The sequence below is a fragment of the Mirounga angustirostris genome, unplaced genomic scaffold, assembly GCF_029215605.1.
Source record: "Mirounga angustirostris isolate CCGP_5_RB_7025 unplaced genomic scaffold, mMirAng1.0.hap1 SCAF_9, whole genome shotgun sequence".
NCBI lineage: Eukaryota > Metazoa > Chordata > Mammalia > Carnivora > Phocidae > Mirounga > Mirounga angustirostris.
This window is the reverse complement of record NW_026991717.1, coordinates 118,717,056-118,730,793: the sequence shown is the minus strand read 5'-3', so window position 1 is coordinate 118,730,793 and position 13,738 is coordinate 118,717,056. Positions and strand designations below refer to the sequence as shown.

The 13,738-nt window shown below is 41.5% G+C and overlaps 1 protein-coding gene across 8 annotated transcripts in view; it reads right to left on the bottom strand.

Moving 5' to 3' along the window:
- Positions 1-10,261, bottom strand: part of GPATCH2L (G-patch domain containing 2 like) — a 54,409-nt gene extending 44,148 nt beyond the window's left edge. For 7 of the 8 annotated variants that reach the window (XM_045901286.3, XM_045901284.3, XM_064571402.1 and 4 more), the window contains exons 1-2: positions 10,178-10,261; positions 7,204-7,875 (exon numbers count right to left, since the gene is read on the bottom strand). In XM_045901286.3, coding sequence (XP_045757242.1) covers positions 7,204-7,865 — 662 coding nt within the window. In that variant the 5' untranslated portion in view covers positions 7,866-7,875; positions 10,178-10,261. Of the gene's footprint in view, positions 1-7,203; positions 7,876-9,648; positions 9,759-10,177 lie in introns of all 8 variants that reach the window. The other variant, XM_064571400.1, reaches the window with a different exon arrangement.
- Between the last annotated feature and the right edge of the window lie 3,477 nt (positions 10,262-13,738).

Sequence of the window (13,738 nt, the reverse complement as noted above, 5' to 3'; positions counted from 1 at the left end):
CATCAACTGCAAAATTATTCTCACAATAAGTTATAAGAATGTATAATGAAGGAGTTTGTTTTTTGGTTTCAATTAGAGGACACCATGAAAGAGAACCACCTCACTGGTTTCACAGGCTCATTAATGCAGCCCCTGCAATCAGGTATACTTTGTAAAGGTAATGATTTTCCTCAGGGCTCTGCTATTGCGCTGGTGGGCTATGCCTTAGAGAAACCCACCCATCCTTTTAAGACTTAACCTTTTCTTAGCACTAAGAGAGATTCATCTTTAGTTAGATGAAATGTCTTTTCAGAGTAAAATTTAAAGAGCATATATTCTGAGACCTGAATGTCTGAGAATGTCTTTCTGCTGCCTTTCCATATGAAATCTATCTAAGCTATATATAAAATTCAGGGAGGAGTGGGAGGGCAACCTCTCCCCCACTCAAAATTCTAAAAGGCAACTGTAGCCCCTCACATTTAGTACTGTAGGGACAAATGCTGGCCTTCTTTTCATCCCTTTTAAGACTGTTCTTTTTTTTTAAAGATTTTATTTATTTGTCAGAGAGGGAGGGAGAACACAAGCAGGGGGAGTGGCAGGCAGAGGGAGAAGCAAGCTCCCCGCGGAGCAAGGAAAGATTGTTCTTTATACCTGTTCTGCCCCCACCACCAATACAGAATGCAAAATTTTGCCAGGATATGTCTAGGTAGATGTGTCTTTTCATTTGTTTTTCCCTTTTAATCTTTATACTTAATTTTTTTCGACCCAGGAACACTTTTTCTCTTTAGTTGTATTTTTTTTTTAATTTTTTTATTCTTATGTTAATCCCCATACATTACATCATTAGTTTTAGATGTAGTGTTCCATGATTCATTGTTTGTGCATAACACCCAGTGCTCCATGCAGAATGTGCCGTCCTCAATACCCATCACCAGGCTAACCCATCCTCCCACCCTCTTTAGTTGTATTCTTAAGATCATTATTCTATTGCAATGCTTCAATTTCTTTCTTTGGAGTATTTACTCAGACTGGGCCTCTATCCTCGGTCCTCCAGATATATCAACTTCTCTCTCATTTTTATCTCCTCTCTCCTTTTGGGAGGGCTTCCAAAGTGTTCCACATCAACTCAATTTTCAGCAAAATGAACCGTCCTGTTTTAACACTGCAATTACATTTCAAATTTCCCGACAATTCTCCTCCCATACTACTGGGTTTTCAAATAGTCACCTTGCCCTTATGACTTACTGCTCCTGTTTCAAAGTGAAATAAGTCAGTCAGAGAAAGACAAGTATCATATGATTTCACTCATAGGTGGAATTCAAGAAACCGAACAGATGAACCATAGGGCAAAGGGCAGAAAAAAAGAGAGGGAGGCAAACCATAAGAGCCTCTTAACTATAAAGAACTGAGGGTTGCTGGAGGGGAGGTGGGTAGGAAGTGGGCTAAATGGTGATGGGTATTAAGGAGGGCACTTGTGTTATATGTAACTGATGAGTCACTTCCTGAAACCAATATTACACTTTATGTTAACTAGAATTTAAATAAAAATTTTAAAACAAACCAACAAAAACCAACCAAACAAAAACAAAGTGGCTATGTCTTCTTGCATCCTAAAGAAGATTTTCTAAAATGTTCTTCTGGTTTCTACTGGCAATCATTTCCTCTGAACTTTCAGGATGATGTTCCTTTTCCCTTATTCTGCAGAACTTGCTCAAAGGCCTCTTGCTGAGAACTGGTTTACCTAGAATCTGGTTATTTGTCAATAGAAAGGGTGTGTAAATTACCCCTGGTCCCATTCTCTGTTCCCTTGGACATGGGAAACCTGCTCGTCTCACATCTGCAACTGGCCAAGACAATGTGCAGAGCCGCTGGCCTAATGCCCAGTGTCACTGGTAGGTTTTTCTCTCATACAGCTATGTTGGACTAAGACAGGATCTTCTTCTAACTCTCACTGCTTTATTCTGACCCCATTCCAAGAGTCTGAAATATATAAAGGTATATAAAACATTACAATTTCTAGAATGCACCAAGAGTGATTTTTTTCCTTCTCTGCCCATGCCAACAGTAAACTTTATTCTCGGAGAATATATTTCCCAGGATTCAATTTGCCATGACTGCCTCCTACCCCAAACACAAATGCACACACAGAAAACACTAATTCCCTATCCAAGTGTATTCTGGGAGTTAGAGCCTCCAAATAAAGACGGAAAGATACCGACTGGGAAGTACAGTAGCTCCCCCTTATCCACGGCAGATACTTTCTAAGACTCCCAGTAGATGCCTGAGACTATATAGTATTTAACCCTATATAGACCATGTTTTTTCCTATACATACATATCTGTGATTAAGCTTTATTTATAAATTAAGCAGAGTAAAAGATAAGCAATAACTAATAATAAAATAGCACAAGAGAGTATAATATAAGTTTTATGAATGCAGTCTCTTTCTCTCAAAATATCTTACTATTCTCACCCTTCTTCTTAGGATCATGTGAGAGGATAAAATGCCTACGTCATGAGATGAAGTGAAGTGGATGACGCAGGCGTTGAGAGGTTGTTAGGCTACTACGACTACTTCTGATATGGCAGGAGGAGGATCATCTGCTTCCAGACTGCACCTTACTGCGGGTAACTGAAACCACAGAAAGAAACTGTGGATAAGAGGGGACTACTGTAAAGGATGGAACAACACTCTAGCTCAAGCTGCAGCTGCCTGATTTTCTGACTGAAATGGACCTTGCATTTGTGAACAAAGATCTGACTACAGAGCAAGGAGGAAGGCTCTCGCTACCTACCTTCAGCGTTGGTTCGGCACTGCTAATGTGGGCTTCCAACCGCACATCTATCAGCCTTGTGGTTTGAGGAAATCTTGACAAGAGGCCAACTCTAGGTCCTAGGTTCTGATGATGTGAGTTTACAATGTTTTATGTCTTTGTAAGTATTTTAGTGGGCAGCTAATGCTGCTTATCAGATGCTTTTTAAAATATGAAGTTGCAGGGCGCCTGGGTGGCTCAGTCGGTTGAGCGACTGCCTTCGGCTCAGGTCATGATCCCAGGGTCCTGGGATCGAGTGCCGCATGGGGCTCCCTGCTCTGCGGGGAGCCTGCTTCTCCCTCTCCCACTCCCCCTGCTTGTGTTCCCTCTCTCGCTGTGTCTCTGTCAAATAAATAAATAAAATCTTTAAAAAAAAAAATATGAAGTTGCAATGATGCACTGGAATGGGGCTGTGGCTGAAAAGAATGACAGAATCTCAGTGTCGGAGGGACCTGAAAGATCATGGAGTGCAACCTCTCCAACTCTACACTAACCCAGTATGTGGTCAGCAAGGCCCAGGCTTGAACCCCTTCAGTGACCTAGAACTCATCACCTCGTGAAACAATTCATTTTTAGAGTGCAAATTTTTGGAATGTTACTGAGACAATATTTAACTCTCTGTCCTTCTATACTTTCCTACCACTGTCCCCGAGAGTCACACAAAATAATCCGAACACATTTCTTTCAAGAGACAGATCTTCACATACAGTAGTATCAAATCCACCTTCCAAGCTGTCTTTCTTAGTTGTTCCTAAGGATATATACCAGCAGAACGTTGAGTAAATCTATGTAAGCACACCACGGTACCTATTTAATACTCTCAAATGCAACAGTACCATTTGCAACAATGGTAAATGTACTCTTGGTCAGCATCCCCAGTTATGGAATGGAAAACAAAACCACCTCAACCTACCACATATATTCTTTCCCACAGTTCCAGTAGCCCCTGATTAATGAGCTCCACTTGCAAAGGAAGCTACTTACCTTAACCATGAAATAATGAATGCTATTGATCCAACAAGCTCCTGCTATAGAGTGTTACTGATCACCCAATCTTTGGTTAAAATGGTCCTCATTTAGCAATTTCACTGTCACAAACACCTGGAGCAAAGCATGCTCATAATTAAAGAGTTTGGGGGAGTTAAAGTGAAAGGTGATGGACAGAGATCTCAGCTTCCTCCCATTTATTCTTCTTCTGAGCTATTGTTTGTGTCAGAAGGGATATTGATTTTCTATAAAAATAAGAAAACAAGAGGCACCAAGGGGCCGCAGAAGGTCAGCCTGGGCAGGAGAAGGAGGGGGGAGGTTTAGCACTCTATCTCTGTCACTTGCCTTCCAAGAGAAGGGAATATTTTTTTCCTGTGAGATCGGCCTCTAATACATCACCTTAGGAAGGCTCCTGACTGAGACTTCAGACCAACACCAAACCAGTTCACTTATAAAAGAACAGAAGCTAAACTATATTCAAAGGGAACAAACAAATGATATGTTAGTGGAGAATAGAGCAAAATTAGGCTATGAATCACCTAATAGCTGCTATATAGACTATATGAATAAAGACAAAAAGTAATTTTACAAAAGAACTGCTCCATTTTAGAATGTAACACACACACACACACAGGAAAATATTAAAATAACAACTGATCTTTTTGTAGGTATAAAATACTATTACATCATAACCACTTTCAGTTCCTCAGAACTCCTAAGGGATTGGTTGGTGTAGAACTGAACGAAGAACACAAAAAGAGAAGTAAAAAGAATTACTGGTCAAGCTTAAAACTATTCCATGGTTAATTAGTAAAGCGAGTTTAAGGAAATTAGAAATAAAGCTCTCCGGTTGAGACATATACTTTCAAACCTAAAACATATGACACACATTTTTTTAAAAGAATTCTATCTACTGACGAGGCTTAATTTAGCTTAATGATCACCTTTATCCTAATAATTTTACAAGTTGAATCATACAGGCTGACAATCTTTAATACCACTGATAAAAAGCAAAGTTCTAGGGGCGCCTGGGTGGCTCAGATGGTTGAGCGTCTGCCTTCGGCTCAGGTCATGATCCTGGAGTCCAGGATCAAGTCCTGCATCAGGCTCCCTGCTCAGCGGGGAGTCTGCTTCTCCCTCTGCCCCTCACCTGGCTCGTGTTCTCTCTCTCTCAAATAAATAAACAAAATCTTTAAATAATAGTAATAATTGAGGGAAGAAGATTTTAGTTCCATCTTACTTGAGAGACTGAATATAACTTGCAGTCACCTCTCTTTCTCCACAGAGTAAATTTAGGGGGAAAAAATACAAAGCACTTCTGCTCATAACTACAGATGAATCAACATAAGTCGAGGCATATTTAAAACTCCTAAATAATTAGATTCTAAAGAAGAATTATTCTCATTTTAGGTCTGCTACTACTCAACCTATTATTCCCTCATAGCTACAAGGACTTGGGCATCCATGTTATTAAAGAACTCTGAAGTCATGGACCAGGCAGATAGCACAAATGGGGGGGGGAACAAGGTCTTCTCAATTTGAAAAGAGTAAGAATTTCCTAAGAATTGCTGCCTACTTCAACTTATTAAGGCTCTCATATAACTAGAATGTTTATTATTACAACCTAACTATAACATGCAATAGATGTGTCTGGGGTAAGAAGGAACTGGAAAGACTGAAGTGCCTCACTGCTAGATTACTTACAGACTCTGTATCTGGAACCATTCTTGGACTGTTACCTTAAGAGTAGACAGAATTAGTCTCTTCACCTACAATTATTTCATAATTTAACAAGAAATTCTGGGGAGAAAATATACACAAGCTATCATCGCAAAAAACAATTTTTAAAAATCACTATCTTCAACAGTAAATTATTTGGTATATAGGTTTGATACCAAAACAAACTTAAATGCCTCAAATGAGGATTTTGATATTGTAAAAGGCTGTAAGTTGACTAAACATTTATTTGATTAAAAATAACAACAAACAAACCCTTTATAACCCCAAATCATACATATAAATTGGGCAAATAGGTCTCAGGATATACATTAAAGGAAAATTAGGGAAGCCAAATTATAAGCCTATCTGGTTGTTCAGACTGGCAAATATACAGTTAGTCAGAAAAACTGTTAAAACTGGATTAAAAATCACCCATGAAAGGTACAGGGATAAACACCTAAGCAGCTTTCCCTATTACTGACATAGCTTCACCTCATAGTTCCTAATATTTATGTCTTTGTTTTTCAGACAAACTTCAAAAGGAAAGTCCTAAGAAAGGCCACACATCCTACAGGTGTAAAAGCTACGATGAGACGGAAAAAGAGCCATGGAAAAGGCACACTAAAGGGCAGCAAAACATGGTGGTTAAGTATGAACTTCGGAATCAGGTTCAGTTCCCAGTTTTGCCACTGGGTGACCTTAGGCAAATTATCTAAATGCTATTAACCTCCATCTCCTCTTCTATAAAATATGAATAGCAGTGCCTACCATACAGTGGAGTTCTGAACATTCAATTGGGAAAAGGCAGCACCCACAGTGGCATTTGCTTTGATACTATGAAGGGGATGGGAACAATGTAGGGATGCCAAATATCCTGTAAAGCATGGGACAGTCCCTCACCACAAAGAATCGCCCCATCCAAAACACCAAGAGCATCTTCCTTGAGAAACAGATATCATGCTGATATTAAGAATAATACTAAAGTATCAAGGTGGGGATTATCAATGTTTCTAGGACTATCTGAGATATAAAAAACAAAGTCACTGAAAACTACATTGCCATTTTAAACATACACCCAACAGACCCAAATGTTTCTGGCTCGATGACATTTGTTATAAGACTAATGGGATTCAGTACCGTTACTTTCAAAGCCCACCATGTGTTCAGAGAACTTGAATGCCAGCCATAAAAAATAAGCTCCATACAGTCAAACTGAAAGTAGCAGACAAAAGAATTATAGCCCAGTATCTAAAGCCATGACTCTTGATGGGGAAAGGCAGCTTACCAGGAAAACACACAAACTCCATGTGCCTGGCACCAGCATTTTCTCACGTACACAAACACACACCCCAGCCTCTGCTGAAACCCTCGTTCTAACAACATCTACGTATGATCTACATGGCATAAACAGCAGTAAATTGTTTTTAAAATAAAATTCATGGTTACGCATGTGAAGTACACATTTTAAACCATTTTTAGAAACAAACTGTTTCATTATATGTAGCCTCTTTGACATAGGGAAATAGAATGATGAATGTACTGTAAAAAATTAGAGATAAACCCTAGCTGATTGCTTAAAGGAGGGCTACAAAGTAAACATTACAGTGGCTGCTTTGGAAAGAAAGTTGAACTCATCAAGACTGTGGATTTGTACTTGGGGTAAAAATAACTAGGAAAATCTTTGACTGAGTAAGGGAGTTCTCACCATTCTGACATGTTCTCATCAGAGCCCTGTTTTGCTTCATCTGCTTCACACTCCATCCTTTCTTTCCTTCCTGTTTTGCTTAGGAAAGTCCTATTTTCTGCTGACTCACACAACCCATGACCTGAGGAGGTCCAGGGAGTATTCTCCTTCCAGCGGGACAGACGCTGCTTCTTAGCAGACTTGAACCTGCAGCCTCTCTCATAGCTCCAATCTGACACCTTGAGCTTCTGCTGGAGGCTGGCAGCCACCTCTGATGTCACCCGCTTCACCTTCCGCCGGCGCCGCAGCGGTCGACATGGTGCATTTTCGGTAAAGGAGTCAGATTCGTGCCAAGAGTGCTGCTTACTCTTAACCATGGCATTGAGAGCTGGGTGCCGTTTGGCTACCATCGTGTCATCAGAGTCACTAAAATTGGCAACAGGGGCCATTTCTCGACAGTCCTTAATGGCCTCATCGAGACTGGACTCAGAGGCCTCACTGTAGCAGCAGGTATGCTCTGCCAGGTGAGTGAAGTCTGAACGGCGCTTCCGGCCTCTCCGTTTGCGAAGCTGCCGCCTCTGCTGGCGAGGGCTCAGGGCCATCTCCTCCCACAGCTCACCAAGCTTATTCTGCTCAGATGTCTGCTCCAAGGCTGAGGCTAAGTCATGTACCAGCTCATCCATGAGGCCACATCTGCCAAAAGAAAGTTCAGGAAAAAAGAAAAAAGAAAGCCTGAATAGGATTCTGTTGTTTAGAATAATTTTATAAAATAGACCATTGCACTGCAGAATCCACCCTATCTACAGAAAATAAAGTCACCTTTCATCTGGCTACACTTAAGACTCTGTTCCTCCCATCCATGTACCTTTAAGCCACCAAAAATAGGTGTTTGGCCCTTGTTAGGTACCTCAAGTCAACATGTTCTTAAAGCACAAAAAAAAAAAAATCACTCATCAGATCACAACTAAGATATTAGCAAAAATGAGCAAACCCAGGGAAATAAATCTTTCCCCCACTTTTCCCCAATTAAACTTGTCACTAAATTATCTGATGATAAAACCCAAAAAGATTAGAGAAAGTCTCATTAGACAGGAGCAGAAAAACACAAAACTTCAAAACCATGGATAAAGAACTATTCCATGGTCTGGGGTTACTGATAAGAATGCCTGCTTGTGTTCCCTCTCTTGCTGTGTCTCTCTCTGTCAAATAAATAATAAAAATCTTAAAAATTTTTTTTTTTAAATTTAAAAAAAAGAATGCTTGTGCAAGGGAGGAGAAAGACAACTTGGTGACACACCTTAAGGACCACTGCTTGCAGTTTTAGTGATCTAAGAAATTGTGACCCAGATGTGTACCCTGAATGGAAAAAAGGGACTACGTCTGCACCCATTCTGGTCCCAACTACCACCTGGAAGCTGGCAGGGAAGGAAATTTACCAGGTATGTCATGTATTTTTTAACAATTAGCAACTTCTTAGCTCTTCTCCCATCCTTCAGAAAATTAAGTGATTATAATTATGTGCTTTAGTACCAATCACACAAAAGCAGGATATAACTGAGGCTGAAATGAAGGGACAGATGGAGCCTCTAAGATTTCTAGCTAACCACTTTCTAAATTTTTCTATTCATTCTTGTCAAACCCTCTTACTTCAGGGGTCACCTCAGAGGCAAACCTTCTAAGGGATGAGAGCAGTAGGAGCAATTTTCAAAACGCCCTTTTAAAGGGAAACGTCTAATATAATTTGTACAACTCCTTATTAAATACATATTAATTTAGCATCTTTTCCCTAGCCCTTAAGCCCAATTTCAAGGCCATAATTAGAATTTAAAACTGTGTGGCGCCACTCTTAGACCGTATTTCCATTCATGCTGTTTACATTCTGCAAAGGACTTTCTAAAACCTATTTTCACGCTGTCCTATGCCAACGAATTCAAAGGCAAGAAAACAGTAGGCTGGCTTATCTGCCACATGGGTGGGAGCAATGGGGACACCTAGTTCCAAAACTACCAACCAAACAAAACGTCTCAAAGTTTCAAAAGCCACACAACATAAAATGACCACGTCCCTTTAAGCAATACGAAGTAGTTTAAAACGCCCTGACTGGGGTTTGGGAGACAACTGCCCCTAAGACAAAAACAGATGTGGGGACAGCACGTCTAAACCTACTTCCTTAATAAAGAACTACTGCTTTAAAACTCAGGCAGAACTGTACACTTTAACGTGGAACAACGTTACAGAACAACTTGCAACTATTTGTGCAGAATCCTTTCCTATCGAAAGGACTGCAATTCGAACAGTTGGCGACAGAACCCTGAGCTTCCCACACCGTCAGTCTCGGGTGCACACTCTGAGAGGACCCCCTTGTCCAGCAAGCACTCGAGGAGAGGAAAGGTAAGTCACGCAAAGAAAAGAACGGGAAACGGATAGAAGTTAAAAAAAAAAAAAAAAAAAAAAAGGCAGGCGTACGGTCGGAGCGAAAGACGGGGTTGCGAGAAGCTGGGACGGAGGCAGGCGGCAGGAAGCAACTTCTCATTTGGGCTCACCGGGGCAGGGAGTCAGCCCTTCTCGGGCAGAAACTGCAAAAAAAAAAAAAAGGAAGTCCTGGCGACTAAACTCCCTCCGTGATCAGGGGTCGCAACATGGCCACAGATGTGAGAAAGAGCTTGTCTGGAAGGACTCTCCTCCACGCCCCGGCCCGCCCCGAAGACTAGGGCGAACACGGCTCGGGACACCAAGCCCTCCCGCCGTCGTCTGCCCAAAAGAGCCAGAAAGAAGAAAGGAGAAGGGGTGACTGTAGCCCCGGAGACGCCCGAATCGGGTTCCCCGGGATAGGGTCGATGGGCCCTGAAAAACAAGGCCCAGCCACCCTCGCCCCTCCCGCCAACCTCCGCAGCCCGGTGGCAGCTATGGCCCCTCGGCCTTGGCCGATAGCCCCGATCCCCGCTGGCGCCGGCCCCCGGGACCCCGACCCTCTCAACCCACTCCTCCCCCTCACCAGCTGCCGCAGCCACCTCCAATGGCCGCCGCTTTTGGGGCCGAGTCTCCCCGCCGGGGTTTCCCTTTCTGACCTCATTTCCTGTCTGGGCCGGAGGGGTGGGGCAGTGGTGGAGTGGGAGGGGCTATCTGATCGAGAAGGCCCGCCCCTGCCCAGCGCTTCCGGTCCGTGGCCGCGCCCACTTCCGTCCCACGGAGGGCGGGGTCTTGGAGAAGCCGGGAACAGGGGCAGGGGGCCCTAGAGGGTGGTGGTTAAGGGCGGGCGGGGTAAGGGATGATGTCCACATCTGGGAAAGGACACCCCTCCCCAGTCTGGCCTCGTCTACCTTGGGAACGTCAAGAAATTGGGCATTAGGGAGGGACCTCCACCTCGCCCTTGTTTGCTGACCTCCTTTTATAAAGGGTGTGTGAAATTGAGGGGAAATGCATCCTCATTCTTGACTGTGAGTTGGCACAACTATTGGCCGGGTACCTTTGAAGTGAATTACTCAGAGTCTTGCAAATACAAATGCCTTGAGCAACAAAACAAGTAAAGTACTATTGGATTAAAACTCTATAAAATTAATACCCATGAGTCTATAGTGACATAAGTAAACTAATGATATGAATACTGACATGAATAAAGTAATAAACAGGGAAAAGAAGATAAATCTCTGGAGCAGAAAAATTCTGAAGCATTTCTGTAGATAATTCATCCTGAAGTATAACTCCTAACTCCTTGAATGTGGGCTATGTGTAGTGACTTCCTTCTAAAGAGTACAGCATGGAAAGAGGGAAAATGAGTGTAGGGGAGACACTAGGCAAGCTCTATCTCAGCCAGGTGATCAAGATTAACATGAACAGTGATAAATCATGTGGATCCTATGTAGGCTAGCTATGATATGATGAAAGTGGCATTTTATCTCTATGATACTTTCCTTCCAAACCCCATAAACCCAGTCTAATCAAGAGAAAAAAATCAGACAAACCCCAGTTGAGGGACGTTCCACAGAATGCTTGACCAGTATTCCTCAAAATTGTTAAGGGCAAAAAAAGTCAAGGAAAGTCTGAGAAATTGTCACAGCCAAGAAGAGTCTAAGGAAATGTGACAACTAAATGTAGTGTGGTATCCTAGGTGGGATACTGGAACAGAAAAAGGACCTTAGGTAAAAACTAAAGAAACCTGGATAAACTATGGACTTTAGTTAATAATAATGCCTCCATGTTGGTTCATTAATTGTGACAAATGTTCTATATTAATGTAAGATGTTAATAATAGGGGAACTGAGTATGCGGTGTACAGGAACTGTCTGTAGTACCTTTGTAATTTTTCTGCATGCTAACAGTAGTCTAAAATAAAAAGGTTATTTTTTTAAATGCACATGCCTTTTGACCCAGAAATTCTGCCTCTAAGGAATTTTATTCTGAAGAAAAATTGGAAATTGGTACAAAAATTTTAAATTGTGGAGAGAGGGATGAGAAGATTAGAAAAAAAAAATCCTACAACAGGGATTAGTTATCTAAATTATGGTACATCTATGGGATGGAATACCTCTGAAGCCTTTTAAAATTGATGTGGAAGAATATTTAATAAATGAAAAGTCATCAGTTTCTGATTGTGTACATTTCTGCATGACTGTTTTACTTCAATAAAAAGGTTATTCTAAAAATGTAGAGTATGGCTGTATTCATGTGTAAAGGAAATTAAATCTGTACTTGCCTAGGAATATAACTAAAATGATACACTAGACATCATTGAAAATAGTTCCATTATAAATGACTATATCTTCTACCTGTCATTTTTATGGATTTTCAGAATTTTCTTTCTTTTTTTTAAAGATTTTATTTATTTGAGAGAGAAAGTGTGAGAGAGAGAGGAAGCACGAGCAGGGGGAAGAGGCAGAGGGAGAAGCAGACTCCCGGCTGAGCAGGAAGCCCAACACGGGACTCGATCCCAGGACCCTGGGATCATGACCTGAGCCAAAGGCAGATGCTTAACCAACGGAGCCACCCAGGAGCCCCTTTTCAGAATTTTCTATAGATGAAACTTACTATGTAAAGAATTAAGGGAAGAGGCAAGGAAGACTGAGGTTTGGAGCCAGCATGACTAAGAGAGTGGTCAGTACCATTTGCACAGCTAGAGAAGTCAAGAAAAGAAACAGATTTGGTGAGAAATTGAGTAATTCCATTTTGCACACACTGAATTTGTAACTCTCACAGGAGAGAAAGAAATGTTCAAAAGTTGTCCACAGCCATCAGCCCTCTTTTCTGCTTAAGTGAAGTTCTCTCCCACAAGCGACCTAAGTGTCCACTGATAAATAGATTTTTTAAAAAGATGTGGTGTACACACAAACACACACACACACACAGATACACACAATGGAATATTAGGCAGCCTTTAAAAAGTATGAGATGGTGCCATTTGCAACAACATGGGTGGACATAGAGGGTATTAGGCTAAGTGAGGTAAGTCAGACTGAGAAAGACAAATACCATATGATTTCACTCCAATGTGGAATCTAAAAAAAAAAAAAGAATAAACAAACAAAAAGCAGAATCAGACCTATAAATACAGAGAACAAACTGATGGTTGCCTAGGGGAAAGGAAAAAATGGGTTAAGGGGAGTGGGAGATACAGATCTCCAGCTATGGAATGAATGAGTCATGGGAATAAAAGGCACAGCAAAGAGAATATAGTCAATAATATTGTAATAGTGTTGTATGGTGACAGATGGTAGCTGCACTTGGGGTGAGCATAGCATAACATATAGAGAAGTTGAATCATTACATTGTACACCTGAAACTAATATAATATTGTGTGTCAACTATATTCAAATAAAAAATTTAATAAATAAAACTATGAACAAAAATTCTCTCTCACACATCATAGCATCGCCCATGATGTCAGTTACAATCAGCTCTGAAAGCTCCTGTATTTCTTGAAATCCAGCTTTTATTTTCAGCTTTCTGCTAGCTATCTCCCCTGCTTTACTCCACGAGCATCTCCAGTTGAGGACATCAAGACAAAGCTTAGTTTCTTCCATAGTCCCTACCAAATCTTCCCCTTCTTCACCGTTCCCTGTTTGGGAAATGTTACCACCATCATGCAGTCACCCAGGTGGGATGCCTCAAAGTCATTTTTAGTTCCTGCTTCTTTCTTATATCCCTTTATCTAGTTAAATGCCAAGGCTCATAGATTTTACTTTTATAGTACTCTTGCGTTCACTCTCCCTGTTTTGCTTTCTCTGTGCCATTGACCTGGGTAGGCAACCACTCTTCTGGATGGTCTGTCCCCAAACAAGCCATTCTCTACACTGGCAGTAGAGTGAGATTCCCAAAACACAATTTCACCTCATCCATCTTTCACTACCTCCTGCATCATACTTGAGCACACCAGATCACTTGCTATTTCTTTTTCAGGTTTTATTTATTTTTTTATTTGAGAGAGAGAGAGAGAACATGAGTGGGGCAGGGGCAGAGAGACAGGGAGAGGTTCCCAAGCAGACTCCATGCTGAGCACAAAGCCTGATGTGGGACTTGATCTCACGACCCGGGATCATGACCTGAGCTGAAATCAAGAGTC